Below are 21,492 nucleotides of genomic sequence, written 5' to 3'. Positions count from 1 at the left end.
GACTTTACTCCTACCACATGAGGTATTCTCATGAGTAAGTAGTCTCTCTGGTCCTGAGAGTCTGGAAAGCAGCAGCTGCTGCTGTTAGCACCCATACATGTGTGCAACAGGAGAGGTGCCCTGCAGGCAAAGACAGGCTGCTCCTGCTCTAGGCCCTGCAGTGTCAGTTACAGAGTGAGAGTGCCTTGCAGCAGCATTCACTGCTCTCTGCAGCAGCCTTGCAACAGTAGGAGACTTGTTTTCACCCTTGGCTATCATTCCTTGCCTGCGCCCCGTGCCCAGCAAGGAAGAAAAGCATTTGCTGTTAAGCAAGAATCCCAGACCCCACAACTGATCAGCCAGGCCAGAAGGAATCCACTTAGAGAAGCTTGCTTGGAAAAACCAACACCTGTTGGAATATTGGCATGAAAGTGTGGGATAATCATTTATACCACCTGCTCTGCCAGCCCAGTGGTCAGTAAAGCCCCGGGGGGAACACTATGTTCTCTGCCTTGTGTGTGGGGAAAACGGGGTGAACAAGATTCTGTAATAAAACCAAACTTCTCTGCCCTAAGGGAAGTACAGACATGCCTTAAATCAGGGTTTAAGTGACAGAAATCAGCACTAACCCTGCACAGAAAACCCTCACACACCTAAACCATAGACTAATTTCTGATTTCTTTCATTTCATCCTTTTCCTTACTCCTATTGCCTCTTTATCAACATGATAGTCCAGATGAAACATCCATCCACTGCTTAGATCTAATAATTTGTCAAAAAAACTGTGTAGCATCTTGTCCAGCCCTGACATTCTCACAAAAGAGGTGCAAAATTATGCCCTGCTGAAGTGGAGAGGAGAGCAGAGAAGCTGCAGGTACTGCTGGGGGATAGTGTTAGCTCAAGAGAGGATGGAAGCTGCTCAGTCCTCTCAGGATCTCACTTCTGACCATTTTATCACAAAGCATTCATTCAGTGGGGACCTGCTAATGTGACAAAGTTACCTGAGGTGGGGGACAGGGAGCTTAGTGAAGAAGGATACTAGTTTTCCTGAGGACTGCAGATGTCCCCCAAAACCTGGCTAGGCTGCACAAGTGTGGCAGGTGTCTTCATTCCAGTCTTCACCAGTGTAACCACAGCAGAAAAAGCTTCCCTCTCTCACCCCATGGTGAAAATAAGGTGTTAATTTTCAGAACAGTCATCCTTCCAGGAAGCTTAAGATGAATACATAGAAAGGCTCTTCCCAAGGTCTGCAGCCACCCTGTAGCACATGCTGCTGCATTGGGATTTCAACAAGGGGACTTCTGAGATTTGAGATCACCTCATATTTGCACAGTCCATTCCTCTCCTTTGCATCCAGAAAACTGGAAGCAGTATAATCAATACTGAAAATATGGCTTGCTTTGAACTTGCATAGTGAAGGCTCTCTGCAAAACTTTCCTTACAGAATGCTGAACCAAGACTGAAGTAGTGTCCAGGGTTTTGTGGAGACTTAGCGCTCTTCAGGGCAGTTGTAGACTTGCCCTCGAACACCTGCTCTCCATGATCAAAACTACAGCCCCTGAAGATCTGTCTACTTCACTTACGAATCTGCATGCATGTGTCTGTGGGGGCTGCTCACAATGGAGAAATAAGAGAGACTTCTTTCTTGTTAAAAGAAAGAAATCCTTACGACATCCCTATGACTACACCTCACTTAGCTCAGATTTTGCTTCTGAACTTGCAAGGAGGAAGAACAGCACTACAGAATCTTAGTCAACTAAGTCACTTAGTCACTCTGGACTCCAGGTGACTCACAGGAGGATTTCTGGCATCAGAGGCTAACACCATACAAAATGAGTGTCTGCGTAGCCCCTTCTGACAGCAGAGTAGTATGAAAGCACTCAAGTCCAGAGTCTGGGCTAGCAAATACTGTCAGAGAAAACAGAACAGTAGAAAGCCTTGGCTATGCCTCCAACAGCTCTTGGTACTGGCTCAGCATTAGCATCCATGTACAACTTCCCTAGAAAATTGCTCTGAACTGCCCTGTGCACTGAATCAACTGGCAAGTAAGGCCCACTGGGACCTGCTACTCACCTCCCTCTTCTCTTCTTCCTGCTTTCCTCCTCATCAAAGGCTAAAGCACATGACTAACTACACTGATCCTTCCAACAGAAAAAAATGATCATGCTATTCAAGCTACAATTTCCCACAACAGTTCAAGAATAAAAAGAAAGAGAAATCCTCCTGAGATGGCTTGCTGAAGGTGAAGAGCGAGATCAGAATAGGCAAAATAGGGGAAGGATAGGAAAAGAAAAATGAGAGGAAAGGAGGAAGAAAGGAAGTAAGAAGATAGAAGAGAACAAATAAAATTTAAAAAAAAAAAAACAGAAAATAGAGGAGACATCTGTACCTGCATAAGGCTGATCCAAGCTTGAGAAGGCAGAGTCCAGACCTGGAGAGCTGGGCATGTCACAAAGCCCGTTAAATTCACAACTCCCCATAAACAGAGAGGCAATGAGAGAGTAGCAAAGCAGTTCCCTGCTGGAGCAGAACCAAAACTCTGAGGTGTCCAAGCCCTTTGCTATCAGCTCCACAAGCCTTTTAAAGCCTCTCTTTTGTCTCTTAGGCATTGCTGCTAAAAGCCATGAGGTCACTTTGTCTATTTTTGTCTTCTTAGCTTCATCACTGAGCAGTGTGATGGACAATGTCACCTGGCACTTAAACACCCTCCTTGTTTCTCTCACCCTCTGCTCCCTGTGAAGAGAAACTCCTCTTTTTAATTATAAAATAAGAAAATATACTGCGTACTCTCACTGCTTCTGTGCTGCAAGCTTCAGGTTAGAAAGGTGCATAAAACATAAACAGGGAAAGTATAGATTGGATATAAGGAGGAAATTCTTTCCTGTTAGGGTGATGAGGCACTGGAATAGGTTTCCCAGGGAGGTTGTGAATGCTCCCTCCCTGGCAGTGTTCAAGACCAGGTTGGACAGAGCCTTGGGTGATATGGTTTAGTGTGAGGCGTCCCTGCCCGTGGCAGGGGGGGTGGAACTTGATGATCTTAAGGTCCTTTCCAACCCTAACGATTCTATGATTCTATGATTCTATGTCTCAGGTTAGTTTTTTCAATGCCTCAATGTCAGCATTTCTGTGCTAAAGAACCTTTCAAAGAGATGAGACTAACACAGCAGACATGTCCAACATGGACAGGTGGAGAAGCCCTCCCAGGAGGAAAGCAACTCTCCTTGTCTGAAACCCTCAGAGAGCACCCAGGTCCAGGTAAACATAATGAAGAAAAGAGAGGACAAGTTTTCTTTTCTTGTGTATATTAATTTCCTTCCATGTCTGAGATCTAGTCCATGATACAGATTAGTGTTGTCTACCAGGACTAAGGAACTTCGAACAGAGAAGCATTAGTATCCTTGATGCCTGCAGTGAGGTAGTTTAGTAGAATTAAAATGGCAGAGGCTGACACCCACACCACTGAAGAGTGTGGTTGTGCCCAGAGAGGGTGATGGAGCGTTTGGAGGCCAAGGATTGCAGTTTTGGCAGCGCCATTCAGACCTCCAGTGCTGGAGTCTGAGAGGTGCTAAAAGATAAGATGCTGATAGTGAGGACTGGGGTGGATGGGGAGAAAGGGAATAAAGAGTGCTTGGAGTCTACAAATCTCCATAGTTGTGACCTGCTCAACGTCTCCTCACACGTTGCCTCAGTTTCATGTTACTGCCTCTTTCTGTACATAAGCAATAGATCCCGTGAGAGAATCTCAGAGCTGTGACCAAGGGACACTGCCCTCTGATTCCCCTTCCCAGCAGTCCCAACTTAGCAAACGCTGTAGCCCAGATCATCTCCAGTGTGTCTAGAAGAACAAAGGTCTGACCATGCCTCCTGAAATCCACTAACCATTGCTGCGTGCCAAGAAGACAACTTCCACAGGCAATGTTGCTATGAGAGATCTGGCATGCCTCATAGAAAGGCTCTTACAGGTAGAGCAATGGAAGTTTTTCAGTCTCTTCTTGTGATGAATATTTATAAATCTAAATTTCTCTCTGGGAAAACCCTGAAGAATCTGATCTATATGATGAAATGAACATACAGCTTTGCAGTACAGAAAAAAAGATCCTCTATTAAGAACATTCAGGAGAGGTTATAAAACTCCCAAATTCTGCTGGCTTGGTGGATAATTTCTATAGAAAACATTTTGTAAAGTTTTAAAGCACTTCTTGTCTCCACTAAATTCTGTGGGAATAATCTACAAAAAGGAAAATTTTCTATTAAGCAAATCCTACAAAGATTTATCCATGAACTTAATTAAATTTCACTGAAGAGAAATTAATTACATTACTAATTACAGAAAAAATAAGCGTAAAAAGTAGAAATCTTTTCAAAATCAGGCCCTATTAAAAGAAGGCATTTTAATGTATGCTCAGGCCAACTTCTGAACAAGCAGGGTTACACGGTGTCAGATACTGCTCATGTTCACTAGGAAACAAACAATGGTAAATTTTATTACCAAAGACCAAATTCTAGAAAGGCCTTTACCATAGAAAATAAGAACACTGCTAATTTCAAAGAGAAATAGCATGTTCCTGTGTGATGAAATACTACTTGCCTGCTATTTTTTTTTTCACAAGTGATCAACTAGAACAATTTTGTTCTTCCAGGTATTTATGGTAACAAGGTCATTTTTCCATGGCTAACGTTGCAAATATCTCAGTAAGTCATTAAAGGCTATAGACACCTCATGCTTTTCATACCTGGAGTCCTTTCAAAATAAGATTTGGATGGGTTATATTGGCCTTCTAAGTATTTCTCTGTTGAAAGCTTTAACCTTTCAAGTATTGACCAATATTCGAATTGCAAACTGTAAAGCAGAGGAGTATACATTAGAAGTAGTAAAACCCTTGGGATAGAAAACTTGTTTCTCATTCTTGGATATTTGCACACTTCAATCACATTTTCTGTACACTCAGAGAGATCTCCCTTAGTGGAGTGGGAGTTTGCCTTTCTTCCTGAGCTGGATGAAAATGTCTCCTCAATGCAGAAGGTAGCTCACGTGGCCAGCTTTCCTGTGCTGACACTCACCCTTAGGCCCGGGATATTCCGTACATATTCTGCAACAAGACTGCCAAAGGAGAGCTTTCTTTTGCCAGGACAGCCCTTGTTGAATGCACTAGTGAATCTCGCTTTTGCAGTTTTAGCCCGATTTCCTAAAAAATAGGTAGCTGGATAGAAGAGATAGACCGTGTCATAGGAAGCAGGAAGCCTGAGTGCAGTCTTAATTGGGCACCAAAAACTCAAGAAGACACACAATGGAACAAATATGAGTTCTCATTTTGAATGTGAGAGACATCAGAAGATTTGAATTTTTCTGACATCAGAGAGTGAGATATCAAATACAAGACATAAATTAAAAGGACACCAAGATCTGTTAATTCTGCTGCTCACAAAATTGCTTGATGTCTGACAGTAGGATACCACTGATTCATCTCTTGCCCTTCAGTATTTCCAGCAATCCCTCTCTAGTAATACAGACAAGCATATGCTCACCATCTGGGTCTGTGGACTTGATTAATCCTGTAGCATTTGTCATATATTCTTGTTATCCTGTTGATTTTAGTCCTTTTCTGCAGCCAGTCAAGCTACTACTATATTTAAAAATCCAGCCTTTCACAAGACAACTGTACAGCTTCCATGTCTTATGTCATCTGCTGATTGATTAATACACAGCAATCTCCGCTGAACCCTCAGGGCATCCATTACAAGTAGTATTACCATTGCTATTTTCTGTTACTGCTTGCTAGGTACAACATAATCAAGAGGAGTAAAAAACATTTTAAAAGCTTCATTAGCAGGAATCTGCAGTTGAAAAAGCAGACAGGGAGACAGCTGTGGTGCACCTCAGAACACTTTTGAGCTCCTCAATACAGGTAACCCACCTCCCTCCCCCGTATTCCCCACACACCTGGGTTTCTGTGGGAAGAAAGACCAGAGAAAAGATGCAAGGTGTCCCAGCCAGGTCCCAGCTCTGAACAGTAGCAGTTTCGAGGCTATTGGGTGCCCCACAGCATATGCTGCCTGTTCTGTCTAGATGCAGCCAGAGATCCACTGACAGAAGAGAGGAGGGTTGGGATTTTTAATCATCTGTCTCCTCACCAGTCATATAACGTTGAGGTGGAGAGGACATTTGATTGACATATGTTGGTGTTTAAAGGTCCATGGGTGAAAATATAGAGGTAGTCTTGTTAGATTCAGAAGCCCAGTGAAACACTACTACCAACTTAGCCAGTTAGCTAATCTGACATCATGAGCCATTAATAGTTATGTTTTCTGTTCTATTCTTAGCCAATTGTGCAGTCACCTTACAGTAGTCCTATCACATCCCTATTTCTCTCATTGGAAAAGTCATGTGGAACCATATCAGATATCTTACAGAAGCCAACATATACTGTGTCTACCTTATTTCTTTAGCCATGAAGTCTTATCTTATTGAACAGGTCAAAGACTATCTCTTTTTCTAGCTTTTATCAGTCCATCTTGTTTTTCTGATATTTTTGTTTTCCACAAAGTGTCCTTTCTACTTTGTTCAAAGTGTCCTACTTTGTTCACCTAATCGAAGCTAAACATTTTTATTTTTTTTCTTATCCACACAGCCTGTGTCTACAAGAAGGGTGCTATTCTTGTTCTCTTTCCCTGAGACACTTCCCATCATTCCAGGGTATTTATCAAGGACTGAGGACCACTCTGATACAATTTTCACTAATTTGTTATGTTTCTGCTCTACAGAGAATATGATTCAGCCTTGTCCTTTCAGTATAGTCAGTGCAACAAGATACACAGAATCTACTTGCCCCTGTTCCTGCTCCTATCTCTTTTATGCAAAGGGCTAGATTCTTAGTAACGTAAGTGGTAGACACACTGATGACGGTGAAGCTTTACAGATTTCACAACAAACTGATCTCCCTTCCTATGATGGATTTAAGTGAAACTGAAGAACGATTATTTGTCAGGTTGACAGTTTTCTCCTTCCTAGCTATAATTTTCTCTCACTTTTGCTTGAGCAATGACTCTGTTGTTTAATTACCCTTTGTCAAAGTCCTTTTCTGCCTCACCCTTTTATGCTTCTCCCTTCCCCATCAGTATCACTTTGTCTCATTTCAGTATTGTCTCTGAGCAGGCTTGTCCCAACCTTGTCAGCATGTCCCATATCACTTTGAAAACTGATAGAAAAAACATCGGACAGGGAGAGGGATTTCCATTGCTTGTTTGCATTATGATTTCTTTCAACTCAGCTCTCAAAATCCTGGAACCTAGAAACTACCTTAGAGTAAGACAGTTTACGGTGTTATATATACAGTTGTTTCAGTGTGATTATTTCTCTAGTCACCTTGACATCTGAATTACTGGTAAAATTTCAGCTTACATTGTTTTGGCAAACACTGTTAGTTCACCATCAGCCTTACACATCCTAAGTCGCTCCAGAAATGCATGTGCAAGGACAGGCTATTTTAACTTAATGTGTCTGAAAAATCACTAGCTGGGGCTGTGCAAGGACCATGGAAGCATGAGCTTGGAAGAGAACTGCTGACACTGTTTCATCAGCAGCAGGATGATAAATGATCTCTGACCATGTCTGAGGAACTGTGACCCAGAGCCAGAGTCCCTGCCCTGACAATAGTACAGAGAAGTAATGTCTGAGTAACTGACAGTTTAGAAAAGATGCTCAAAATGGTATCTTATATAGTGGAAATACTAGGACAAATGAGAGTATATACCTTTTAATTTCAGAGATCACATACAGCTTTCCTCCAAATATCTTCAAATACTAAAATTCTTTCCCCTCCCAGGGAATACTATATGCAGCTAGATTTATCTTGACCTAACATATATTCAGTTAAAACCATGTGTCTGTCAGGATCTGGGGCAGCAGGATAGGAGTGAGGTGCAAAGGTGATGCAGAGCAAAGCTCTATCAGCCTTAGTTCCAATGCCGCAACCCACAGCATCTAAATCAAAATGCTGAACAAGAGTGATGGCCAAGGAAATTATGCAGAAGTATCCAGTAAGAATACCTCAAGACTATGGCCAATTACTTGTGACAGTTTCTGAGATGGCTCAAGAACGAAGGAAAAATTCATCCACACTAGCCAAGACAGACAACACTATTTTATAATCTCTGACTTCTGCCCAAAGAGATAATACATCATCCTGAAAACACCACCTCTGTGCTTTCAATAGAAGAACTTTATAAACCAAAGGCATAAGCTCAAAAGCCATACTCAAGCATAAAACTGGAGGAAAAGGGCTCTAGTTGCACAGTGCTTAGCTCACTGTGGTCTCCTTTAATAAACACCTTCCAAGCTGCAGAGAATTCAGAACTGAATACTAGTTATTAAGTGGGATATTCTTAAACAAAGGCATACAACTGGACTGCATACATCTGTGTTAAGTAAATTGATTTTGTAAATGGAGACAATTTCCAGTTTAATGCATGCTGAAGTGAGATCAGACTCTCCGACTATGATTCAACCATGAAGCTATTGTTCGTGATTTCCTAGTGGCTGGCTGCTCACCCTTAGTAAGGGCCAAGGGTTATTCAGCATTGCTTCATACTGCTAGGAAGAGACTTCCTGTAAGATAAATAGTTCAGGAATTAATCTTCTGGTCAGAGCAGAATGCTTGTCTATTCTACTTTAAAGCAGGTAGGATGGAAAGAGTTGATACAACCCTAAACTTTTGGTCTTCTAGAATCCAGTGAATGGCAAAACCAGTAAGGTAGCCTAACAACCACGTAATTGATCGTTAGAGTGACAACTGTCAAACCGGAAAGCCAAGTTGAAAATGGGGGTAGCAGGTTCAGGTTGCCATTCAGGTACTTCATCTTGTTAACAGCTCCTGTGGCCTACGCTAGTCGTAATAGGCTGATAGATGGCTTGCTGCACTCACCCTCCCTGCAGAGAAATGTGACTGCAGTCACCCTTAGAAGAGGTAATCTCTATGTGACCCTCCAATGAATAGGCCACTTATTTATAAGCATCCTATCTCGTCAAGTGATGCTGCTGCACATCCGCTTTAAACAAGAAGGATTTCCTTTTCTGATATGGAATGTGGTAACTTTGATGACTCTTCACAGGCAACCAGGTCCATATAAAGCAGAGGAGGAAATTTCCCCACCCATTTTTCCCTCCCTTCCCCTACCATACATGGAGAGGCTCTTGAGTGCTAGGAACTAAAAATACTCCAGTGGATAAGTTTAAATTGAGATATTTTGAAGCACTTCTTGCAGTGACACAAATTCCAACAGTATGATTAGCAAGTTAGGAGTAGACTTCTACCCTGGTATGTCTGCCTTGTGCTAGCAATTGGTATTTCCAGTTGTGAGAAAGGCTGAGCCCATTGATCCTGGGAGATGATTTAGGATGGGGGTGAAAATATAGTGCACCTTAGAGAGCACAGATGGCTGATGAGAAGCAACCCTGGCTACAGATGGACCCTAAGCCTCTGAAGCTGGGGGGAGCAGAGGAAGACACTGCAGGAGCTACAGAGAACCAGAGAACCTCACTAGCAATTACTTGTGACAGTGTATAGTCTGATTCTCCTTGCCACAAGCTCCTGCTTTTTGCTAACCTTTTGTTTGCATTTTCTATCCATCTTGTTATCTCTTCCTTTCCTTCTGCACTGTCTAAGCAGCACAGAAATCATCTCAGGAAGGGATGTGGGTTGGCCCTTACAGTGATGATGAATTGAGGCCCCAAAGATCCCCAGTTTTTGCATAGACTAATCACCTATTTAAAGACAGCAAGTTACTGATTTAGTGGGAAGGAAACAAATTTGTACTTTCATTTCTTCAGATTAGGCAAAATATTGGCTATTCACAAGTTTGTATGCTCTGCTGTAGTTCATTTAAAGTACAGTGAAGAGTCCCTCTTTGATGGCTGTTCTCTTGCCCCACTAAGCAAAACACCAGGGTACACAGTAGTCACTGGGCAGCAATAAGGACTGAAGTCCCATTACTTGTAGGGCAAGTTCCCCACATTTGGGTGGTGTGTGGCTTCCCACACTGCCCCACTAGTCTGCAGCAGCAATGCTCTGAGTGGTTTTCGAGCAGGCATGTTCACATCATGTGTCCTGTGGTGGGCTGGGAAGATGTATGCGCTTATCCCACAGGGTGGAAAAAATGAGCCAGTGTGCAAATAGGGCAAGGAATTTGGACAGAGAGAGGCCCAAGCCTCACTGCAAGGGCTGTTGCCTCTCTAAGGAGAGTATACACTCTGCCGTATTTCCTAATCACACAAAAAACGAAGGGGCTGAATCAACTTGCCTATGATCTGGAAGGCTGAGAGCTCTGGAAAGCATGCAGTGAGGACAAAGGCCTGCAAAAGCTCTAGACATAGGAAATAAAAAGCAGAGCTACAGATCTTAAGTTTAAGAAAACCCAAGAGCTGACAAACAATGGCAGTCTTACTGAGATCCTTGCAGGGCAATAGAGCTGTAAAGAATAAGAATGTCAGCTGCTACTCTCAGTGGTCTGCAAAACAACTGTTACGTGTCTCTGTTCTTGTACAGGGATTTCAATTATTCCTCTAGAAATCTGATGTTTCTAGATCCTCATCTAGAATCCTGTATGTGCAGTTCTGTTTGTCTGAGGTGAAGGGACAAGTGGGAAAGGGACTAAAGTCTCTGCAGCTTAAATGATAGTGAAAAGGTAGGAAGAATGAATACAAAGGACAAGAGAAACACCCCCAAAACTGGAGAAGAGATCAGAGCTGGCATGAGAAAGGAATACGTTCCAGAAACAAAAGGTTAGGAACCATCTGGGTAACAGTCCCACCAAACCAAAAAGGAGCTTTTCACATTCTTACGATGCCATGGTGGAAGTCATAATGCAAAAGGCTGTGGCCAGGCAAGGAGGGTGTGCTGAGCAGGTGCACTGGGAATATATATAGATAGGTAGTGCTCCAAAAAGCAGGCATCTGATTAGGTAGTCAGAATGGTCCTTAAATGTCTGCTGCGTATATACTGAGTGGCAGGCTCCCATGACTGATCATCCAAGTCATCTACCATAGTTAACTCAGATTTTAAAAACTTGAGCGTGACCTTGCTCTCCTGTTTAGCAAAACCCATGAGTCTCTGTATCCCAAAGTAGGCTACTGTGCTGTGAGTATTGCTAAGGAAAGGCAGAGAAAGAGAGCTTTAGATTCTGCTGGCTCTGTGAGAGCCTGGAGCAGCTATAGGAGCTGAACCAATTCAAGCCCAAACATCCTTGCCAAGGCTACATCCTTCCAGACAGAGATGCTGTACCATGTGCCTCCCATGCTGACAGTGTCTTTGCCTGCAGCCTCCCCATGAGCCAGTGCAGCTCAGCAGTCCCACATCCTCTTGTGGTTATTCCAGGTGTAGGTGATCCTTAACTCTGGTCACCACACAATGAACACCCTTCATGCTACTTCCTTCCTCCACAGAGTTACTGGCTGTTGATCATGACTTTTGTTTTAATGGCTGCTGTGCTCCAGCATGATCAGCACGTAGAGTTTTGCCTTCATATTTACTGCTAAGATTCTTAACCCAAGTAAAGGCCAAGCTGGCCATGTGAGTTGCCATCCACAACAGAATAACCCCTACATAAGGACACTCATGGCCAAACAAACCAGAAGGGGGGTAAGCAGTGGAGGAGTAATAGGAGAATAAAATATTACCTCAGTCTGTAGTGCTTCTGGGAACCCTACATCCAGCTGGCATTAGGGTTGCATCACCTTCTGCCATGGGATATTATTTTGCCATCAGAAATGCTCTGCATTAAATACATGGCTTTCCTGGGAGCCTTCTGTACTGACGCTGCCTACGGAAATAAGTCTTGATGTGAAGCAATTACTTATCCACTGCTAGGACTATCGGGTGGCAGGGAGCAGCTGAACATGCCTTTCTCAACATTCACCTCGTGCTTGTACATTATTCTAAGGGGGAAAAAATAGCTTCACCCTTGGAGAGGCTTAAATTGCTACTTTCTTTGCTGTTCTAAGGAAAGTGAACACTAAAGACTAGGAAGAAATAGTACAAGGCACCAAGATAGTGTACTGCCTAGTGGGGCCAGACATAAGGGACCCAATCAAGTCTGTCAGCATAAGGGCAGAGCAGTAAGACAGTGCCCTGCCTGACAGGCACTGTCTAGGAAGCTGTCTGGATTACCTTTGTAGGATCCCTTAGGCAGAGTAGATAAAGGAATGTTTAGCCCAAGGAGAAAAGAAAAGAAAGGTTTAACAATTGCCTTGCAATATTATCTGGCCTGGACAAAAATACCTAACATCTGAAGCAGAGAATCAGAAGTTAGAATTGGTGTGCTGTATTTCTGATTCAGTCGAGTAACTTTTCTGTGTCACCATTCCCCACTCTGTCCCCTAACTAAGTCACTGTTTTAAAACCTGCTTTATTTCTAGGCACAGAGAAGTGTAAATTAGTCAATCATACTGCACACTGAAGTACTCATATGAAAACAAGTTTTGATTACCCTGGTTTTAATATTATTGGATAGATCACAACTATGAAATCAGGTAGCATCTTGTTCTGCCTTCATGTTTGGGTTTGAAATACTCTATGTATAGCAGAAACCAGAAAAGATATAAGGTCACTTCAGGTGCATCACCCATGTAGTACACTACATTTTTTGGTACTTTATTCCACCTGGAAAGGTCTTGACTAGAATCATAGAATCATAGGACTATATAGGTTGGAAAAGACCTTTAAGATCATCAAGTCCAACTGTTACCCCAGGACTCTCAAGTTCACCACTAAACCATGTCATTAGTTTGCTGATGACACCAAGCTGTGTGGTTCGGTTGATACGCTGGAGGGAAGGAATGCCATCCAGAGGGACCTTGACAGGCGTGTGAGGTGGGCTGATGCCAACCTTATGAAGTTTAACCATGCCAAGTGCAAGGTCCTACACCTGGGTCAGAGCAATCTCAGGCACAGCTACAGGTTGGGCAGAGAAGAGATTCAGAGCAGCCCTGAGGAGAAGGACCTGGCGGTGTTGGTTGATGAGAAACTGAACATGAACCAGCAGTGTGAGCTCACAGCCCAGAAAGCCAACCGTATCCTGGGCTGCATCAAAAGGAGCGTGACCAGCAGGTCGAAGGAGGTGATCCTGCCCCTCTACTCTGCTCTCGTGAGACCTCACTTGGAGTATTGTGTGCAGTTCTGGTGTCCTCAACATAAAAAGGACATGGAACTGTTGGAACAAGTCCAGAGGAGGGCCACAAGGATGATCACGGAGCTGGAGCACCTCCTGTATGAAGACAGGCTGAGAAAGTTGGGGCTGTTCAGCCTGGAGAAGAGAAGGCTGCATGGAGACCTCATAGCAGCCTCTCAGTATCTGAAGGGGGGCTATAGGGATGCTGGGGAGGGACTATTCATTAGGGATTGTAGTGACAGGATAAGGGGTAACAGGTTAAAACTTAAACAGGGGAAGTTTAGGCTGGATATAAGAAAGAAATTGTTTCCTGTTAGGGTGGTGAGGCACTGGAATGGGTTGCCCAGGGAAGCTGTGAATGCTCCATCCCTGTCAGTGCTCAAGGCCAGGTTGGACGAAGCCTTGGGTGGCATGGTTTAGTGTGAGGTGTCCCTGCCCATGGCAGGGGGGATGGAACTAGATGATCTTAAGGTCCTTGCCAACCCTAACTATTCTATGATTCTATTATTCTATTATGGGCTTTGTCTACATGTTTTTTGAATACTTCCAGGGATGGTGCTAGAGCACAGCTGGTAGTGTGGCTGCAGCTTTTACAAGTGATGCCCAGATCTCAGACCCCTTCTCTCACTTGTTCCTTGGGACACCTTGGTTGAGGTAAAAACCAGGGTCAAAGCTGTAATAGGAGGCCCCAGACCCTGGAGGTTTGACTTGGGTCTGCTTCTTCCCAAGCTAGAGAAGCTAACCCACTTGATATTTGCAGCAATGAGGTTTCTGGAAGAAGATCCAGTGTAAGAAGAGGGCATGGGTGAGTGGCAGGGTGCAGAGAACTTACTGGCCTGCTTGGCTTTCTCCATGTATGTGGTGGTTAGGTCTTCATCAACTGGGTGTTCCACTGGCCCCACCATGGGGATGAGATGGCGTTCCGCTTGGATAGCCTTGGTGGCATGGGGCAGGAGCATTGCCTCTGGAGAAGGCTCCCGTCCTTCTGTTGATGGTGGCTGCAACTGTCCCTCACTTTCTGAAAATGGAGTGTCTGTGCGGCTGCCAGGCGAGCAGGTAATCTCCCTCTTGGCCACCCCGCTGGAGCTGGCCACCTCAGCTCCCCGCAGAGGAGCAGGCTCCGGCATGCTCTCATAGCCACTCTGTTCGGACAGGGACACCTCATCCTGAGGTGCATCCAGCTTGCTGGTGGTGCTGTCGGGTGGGGAGCGTGGGCTCTTCTTGCGAGCCCGGCGGTGCTTCTCCTGGGCTACGTTGTCCGCATCGCTGTCTGTCTCCCCATAGTAAGCCTCACTGTCTGGCGGGGAGGTGAAGCTCTCTGGGTGCCTCTGTGACCTCCGTGGTTGCGAGGGCTGCACGGTGGCTGGGGCTCCTGCTGGTTCAGGGCTGAGTATGTGTGCTGGGGAGCTGAGTGGGGATGGTGGGGAGAGAACTCGCTGCCCTGGAGAAGGGGAGCGCAGGAGCCGTGGGCCGGTTTGGTCCCCACCAACTATCCTGTGGGGAGAAGGAAAAGCAGTGAGCGATGTCTGGTTAGTGAGGCTAAGCTGGATAGAAATCCTCACATGTAAGAGAGAAGTAAGGATTGATCCAGTGTTTCAGATGTCTTTCGGGTGGTACCAACGCCTCAAGTGCAGACACCAAGGGCAGACACATCTCTGACATCAGCTACATGCTCTCGTCCTGATTTTCTGCTTCATGACTCTTTGAAAACCAGGTGTTAAACACTTGAAAATCAGAATGAGAGCATAAAGATCTAGTGAGCCAGCTTAACTAGCTCCCCAGGCATTTCTCTTGGGGAGGTGAATTCCTGCATAGCAAACAGTCCCCAGGACCGTGGGACATAGCCCTACAGCCTGCCACTTACCATGGTGGATGGTGCCTCAGCCATCACACTACACTTCAGCTGCTCCTGCAGCTGGGACTGGACCATGGAGCTGTGTCAGCTCTGAGGATCCCAGCACCCCTGGCTTTAGTTCAGAATGGATTCCAAAGAAGTCGGTGCTGTTTGCCCTGACCTCTATGTGGAAGTAAATAGCAAATACTTAGGAGAAAAGGCCCATGTGATTTTTGGGGGGGGTAGGACTCTGCTATCCTGTGGTAGGCAGGTGGGGCATGAGGAAAAGGCCAAGGTAAATTCTGTGAGACTGTTTTGCAAGCTAGCTACCAGTGTCTGGGTTTTGACAACTGTACTGCAGTCATGCCAGCCAGCCCAGTCCATGGTGGCATTTGCCTCTGGTTTACACATATCAGCTTCTAGCCTGTAAGTCAGCTGGAAAGATGGCTAGAGTAGTGGCAGTCATTGCTGACTGACAGAGGGAGGGAGAGCTGCCTATGCTGATGGGAAAAGAGCTAGTTCTGTCCTCCCTTTCCTCAAGAGTGAGTCTGGGTTCCAATGGCAGTTTGACTCCAGACCACACAAATGGAGCAGGGAACTTCTTCCCTCACCAGAGTCACCAGGGCCTGTTAGAGCTACAAAGAAGCCCACAGTATTTGTCTTCTGAGCATGCATACCAGGAAGCCAGGCTGAGAGCATTGCCTCTGTAAAGCTCTGGGATTTATGACTTGGATCCCAATACTAAACTGAAAAATTAATACTCATGTCAAATCCAAACCTTTGTGAAAACTAAGGGTGGGATAATTTCTGACAGTTTATTTATTTAATAAAATTTGCTATTATGAACTCTCACTGAGGAGCAAACTCAAAGCTCCCCAAGCAAAACAGAGCAGTCCTTCCTCTTCTTTAAATACTCCACTGGATGACTGCTTGTAAGCCAGTTTCTCTTGTTTTGCACTGTCAAGAGACAATCTCTCTCCTTCCTCTTTCTCTCTTGTTCTTCAAACATATCCAGCACTGACAGAAATACACATACAACCTTGCATACTCCAGAGTATCCAACTACCTCTGCTTTCTGAATGGGACTGTTTGGTGTTTTGTTTGGGAACACATATATGGAGTGGGAATAGAGCAGTATTTGATGGGTTCTCCACTACCCCACAATGAAGCCAACTGATTACGTTATTTTCAAACCATCTGATATTGGCTCCCAGAGGGCTGAGAGGAGCCTGCCTATGTCACTTTGCTAATTCAAAGTGTGCTGATTTTGGCCCATTAGAATTTGCCTAGGCACCTGTTGGATGCAGACAGGCTTCAATGGGATGAGATAAGACCTTGGCAAGGGACCAGGACCTGGACACCTTGTACAAGGCTCCCTCATTGCATTTAATCACAGCCAGGGTACAGAGTGAGCACATCAGAGGGCACTCGCGTTTTCCCTAAAGCCAAGGGGAAGCTCCTACATGCTCAGGCTTTCCTTCTTTGAGCACTGCCCACCTCTGGCCTCGCTTTACAGATGCTAGCAACCAATATGGCTCACAGTGATGTATTTCTTCAGGGCTGTAGAAAATCACATTTCCCAGCCCCTTTCACCAGGGCCTTATTTCCTGAGGGTGATTTCTGCTTCAGCAGTAGTGTGGACTAGTTGGGACCTCACACAGCTTTGCTGTCTTCGTCTTTATATGATTCATTTACAACTTGAGCCTCATCCAGCATGCACTGAAGCACTGGATTATTTTAGCACAGGAAGAACCAGGGACACTACTGGGACCATCTTTGTGCCTAAATCTGAGCCTATTCTTCAGTATTTTGCTGGACTAGAGACTGCCAGAGATATTTTTTCTTTGTTTGGAACACATTCTGTAAACAGGACTCAGCTACACACTTATCTTTGTGGAAGTCAGTTCACACTCTATTGGACTACAGTGGCTTGCTGTAGTAAATACTTGGGCAATCTTGTCTTGGCTCAATTATCCAATGTGTAGTCAAATCCACTTCTACAGAACAGTTATTTACCCAGAATGAACTGGAGTCTCTGTTAATTGCTGAGATGATCTGCCCTGTGGCATCTGCTTGCCTGGAGCCTAAATTGCTCATTCTTTGCAGCATAGCCCTCACACTGCAAACATTTGCTTCCAGCCTGGCAGTCAGCAAGGTCTGGGGTCATTTCAGCCCTAGGGCCAGGCACTCTGGTGAGCACCACTGAGACCATGTAAAACTTCTGGACAGCCACGTGTTAGCCATGGGGAAGTCCTCCTAGTACACCCTGCAGTACAAAGAAACCAAAGGCTTCCTGCCTGCCTTCTTTCTGCTAGGTGTGGATAGCTGCTGTACTGGGTGAAGCTGCCCTGCTACCTGCACTGTCACAGAACTGGTGCCTGGGGAGCAGGTTACCTTTTCACGCGGATGTTGAGCATGCCATTGGAGGAATCGATGATCTGCATGGCAGTAGCATGGGAGAGGCCAGCACATGACTTCCCATTGATAGATACTAGCACATCATTTTCCCACAGGCCTCCACGGCATGCTTTGCTTCTCTTTCGGATCTGGAAAAGCAGAAGAGAGAAGATAGGGATGAAGGGAAGTACTGTAGCTATTTAGTTCAGTTATTTGTCTCCTGTTGGCCCTTCTATTGCTCTGTCCCTGTCAGAATAAAATAAGTCCTAAGACTACCGTGCTGCCAGGGTGAAGGACCAGTCCTCACAGGTAAACCCTGTCAGTGCCTTTTAGTCTCTGTATTCCTGTTATTTCCAAGAGTCAGTCTGCTCAGGATAGGCCTGACCTATCACCAACCAAATTAATAACCTTCAGTGCAGATGAAAGACTGCAGTGAATGACAAGAACATCTACGTGATCTTCTCCTCTCGTTCCCTACCTCCTAAGTTGCTTAGGGAGTCTGTGCTTCAGAGACGGAACAGGAACTCCTTCCAGACCATCCCTGTATATGGCTGTGTATCCTTCTGTATACCCTTACTGTGCATCCTTGGTATGATCCTTGATACTCATGCAGAGCCCCTGCAGGTAACCATCCTCAGGGAAGCTGACATTGGGAAGAGATGGTGACAACAAAGCACTTCCTGCTGTGAAGCATTCCTGCTCTAAAGGATTTGGCCAGTGTATTTCTGGACATCTGCATCAGGCTATATGGTGTCCTGTTACACAGTGTAAACTTGGAGTAAATCTTTAGCCTTAACAGGAGCTGTGCAAAATATGCATTGCTATATCTGACACTGGAGTCTGCATCTCTAGTTCCAGGCTAATTTCTAGATCTGGCCTCTCATGGCCATCTTTCACCAAGTGTTTCCTCTCCCTTTTGTTCCATCATCCATCAGTTAAACTTCTTACTGAAAGCTCCAACCAAGCCTAGCCTTTCTGCTAGGACAAGCAAGCAAGCAAACCATATGCCCCCTCAGTCCAAAACTACAGACCTCTCTCATATAGGCAAGCAATGGGATAGCCTTGTAGGACAGCTTGGCACCCACAATGCCAAACTGTCCTTTTATGTCTTATATGTTCATTCTGCACATAAAAGAACAGCCAGGAAAAAACACTGGGTCAGGGCAAATCAAGCTGAAGGTAGCAATATGCTGGATTTGTAGATGCTTCTAGAATATTTCTTCAGATCTTACAGTTCAGAGAGAGACAAATCAGTGTAGAGCTGTTTAACAGATGGTGCAGTGAACAGTGTCAGACTCCTGCAGAGAGCTAATGTACAGCAGGGTACCTTAGCCCGTATCTTGTAGCCCTGTACTCCAGCAACCAGACCCAGCTATAAAATCACATAAGCTACCTTGCCTGCACTCCCATGGCAGTCCCAGGATGGAGAAGTGGATGTGAGAGTATTGCTGCCCTGTCATTGTTCTTGCAGGGGCAGGAGGAGAGCTGGGATAGAGCCAGAGCCCTGTGGAGGTCCCATGGCATGGCCGGCTGGTCTCAGGGCCCGGGTCCAGGCCTGCTGCATGCATGGTGTATGGACATGCCCAGGGCTCAGCCCTGCTGGCTTGTGTTGAGCAGGCAAGAGCAGCACTCCTCCCATGTAGCCTGTCGGAGGACTGAGAGGTGTTGGAGAAGGAGATGGAAAGAGGAGGGCTGTGCTCCAAGCTGTTTGTGTTCACTGGCACTTTATCACTCTGTAGCCTCTCCAGCTTGACCTGAAATTTTGCCAGCATGCTTAAAATAGGGGCTGGCTCATCCCAGCTGCCAGATCCATCAACCTCTGTCATTTTAGTCTTTTATCTCCCTCCTTGTTAATATAGGCCTGGAATGAGAACGTGTGGGTCTGTAATGAACTGCTGAAGAACCATTTTTTTTTCTGTTACAGTATAAATGCTGCTTCCTGATACTCCCTCAAGGTGCAGCTGTTAACTGAGAAGAGATAGCAGACACATTTTCCAGTGCTGCCTACCAACAGAGCAGCTAATGCAGAGTCAGGAAAATGAAAGAGAGATCAGAAGCAGGGTCTCCTTCTGGTATCCCCCAAAAAGCCAACTGCTGCTCCATGGCCAAGTGCTTGGTGCTTAGCCCTGGATGGGAACACACCTGCTGGCTATCTCTCCCAGTTATGGAGTGAGGGGACTGAGGATTAAAGGCTGTCAGCAGGTGCTCAGAGCATTCTTCACACCCCATTGTCCTCCATGCTTACTGAAACCGACTGGATGTAGGTTTGTGACCACCAAGAGTAAAGCTGGTAAGCTTCCTGCAGTCCTGGGGTCCTATAATACTGCACAGCTTTGCTGGCAAATGTCTGGAATTCCCAGGCAGAGAGGGGTAAGGCTGTGCTCACAATACTGCCTGCAGCTGCTTCAGGCACCTTTAGATCACACTAGGCTGGTGGGATGCAAGGTGAGCAGTGCATTTCTTTTGTGGTTAGTAAAGATGCTGGCTCTGGCTTGGTCTGTGCTCAGATTTTACCGTGGTGGCAGAAGGTCCATACACTAAAGCAACTGCTGTTACTTCCGTGCTGTTGCAGAAGCCTGCAAGCTAGCTCTATAACCCAGGAGGGGACTTCTCCCTGTCTCCATTCCTTTTTGGGAAAACAGGACCAGGTCTCTATCAGCACAGGAAGAGACCTAAGGAGTCTGAAAATAGCTTGTAAATGTTCCTGGGTGGCAGTCTCTCACAGTTTTATAAACCCATCCCTGGAAGTTTATGAATCTGCTTCGCAGAGCAGAGGGGACATACTATCCACAGCTTCATTTTAATTATGAACCCCTACCCCACTGCGTTTGCCAGGGAGGAAAGCAAAGGGGTTAAAGGCAGAGGAGGACTGTGAAGGAAGAGAGGGAAGAAGGCAATCATACAGGAAAGACAGGATTTAATCCAGAACCACGGCAGCAGAGTGCAGTGTGCTGGAGGCTAGAGAGCCTATGGACAGAGACCCGCACAAGCCTGCCGGTTTTTACATGACTGCCGGCACGGAGCTGTGGAGACCTTTAACAACAACCCATAGCCTGCACTTCTCGCTCACAGGGAGGGCAGCACTGAGCCTTTGAGGCCCCAGGCCAGGGCAGCTGCCCACCCTGAAGGTCAGCCTGCCCTCAGGCTCTGCCACTTGCTCCCCATGTCCAAAAGATGCCCTCTCCTGGGCATCCAGTGAGGCACATGAAGCATCACTAAAAGGGAGCTTCTGCTTAGGCAGCACGCAGGTTGGAAGGTGTCCCCCAGCAGCTAGGAAAGGATGGGAAAAGCAGCATTTCAAAGACAAATCCTCTCTGCTTCCTGTAGCAGATGCCTAGAGAGTGCTCTTGTGCAAGTGAAAGGCAGCACTGAGGGACTCCAGCAAGTGGTCAAAACTAGACCCAGACCTGGCCCTGGGGGATTGTATTGTCCAGCCTTCTAGCACATACTGCAAAGATCGATCTCTCCTTTTCACAGGAGCAACCCCACACATTCTCTGAGCCTCTTGTAATTAACTGCTTATTATGCTTTCCACTCTGAGCCCCAGTGGACACACTTCCCCTTGGCACACCTCGCTCACACAGAAGGAATGTCCTGTTTAGATTTCAGCTCTGTTTAGAGAATCCCAATTTCAATGCATTACTGATTTATGTGACTGGAAATATAAAGTAATGAAATGCATTTATGCAGAAGATTGTCCATCTTGCTGCCTTCTCAGCAGGACTTCTGTTGTGGCAAAATTGCTCGTGTAGGAGAGGTTTGTGTGTCTGTGGCACCAGAGTACATGCACATCCATGTGCCTAGTTTTTTCATTTCTTTGCCCTCTTCCTCTCACTGGTCATATTGAATCAGACAGGAGGTAAAGGACAGAAGCAACTGACGGGGGAAAAAGAAAAGGGTGAAGGCAACAAGTTAGAAGAAAAGGTGTTGAAGGGAAAGCCAGTGCTAGGAGAGGCCAGAAAGGCCAGGGCTAGGATTAGGCTTTAACAGTGCAGCACAAGTTTCCTTGTACAGCCCTGTGGAGACAAAAAGACATGCTGACCACTGGACACGTCTCAGGAGAATTCAGCCTAGCTTTCAGGAACAGAATGCAAGAGAGGAGAGGGTCAGCTGCAACTTGG

The 21,492-nt window shown here is 45.6% G+C and overlaps 1 protein-coding gene across 2 annotated transcripts in view; it reads right to left on the bottom strand.

The window, feature by feature from the left end:
• Positions 1 to 21,492, bottom strand: part of SYNPO2L (synaptopodin 2 like) — a 40,342-nt gene that overhangs the window by 6,396 nt on the left and 12,454 nt on the right. For both annotated transcript variants that reach the window (XM_061451573.1, XM_061451584.1), the window contains 2 exons: positions 17,369 to 17,520; positions 13,973 to 14,634 (listed from right to left, as the gene is read on the bottom strand). In XM_061451573.1, the coding sequence (XP_061307557.1) occupies positions 13,973 to 14,634; positions 17,369 to 17,520 (814 nt within the window). The remainder of the gene's footprint in view (positions 1 to 13,972; positions 14,635 to 17,368; positions 17,521 to 21,492) is intronic.

The sequence above is a fragment of the Pezoporus flaviventris genome, unplaced genomic scaffold (genome assembly GCF_033815535.1).
Source record: "Pezoporus flaviventris isolate CSIRO_AGI_PZ_B2104156 unplaced genomic scaffold, CSIRO_AGI_Pfla_v1 ptg000001l, whole genome shotgun sequence".
NCBI lineage: Eukaryota > Metazoa > Chordata > Aves > Psittaciformes > Psittacidae > Pezoporus > Pezoporus flaviventris.
This window is presented reverse-complemented; position numbering and strand designations above follow the sequence as displayed.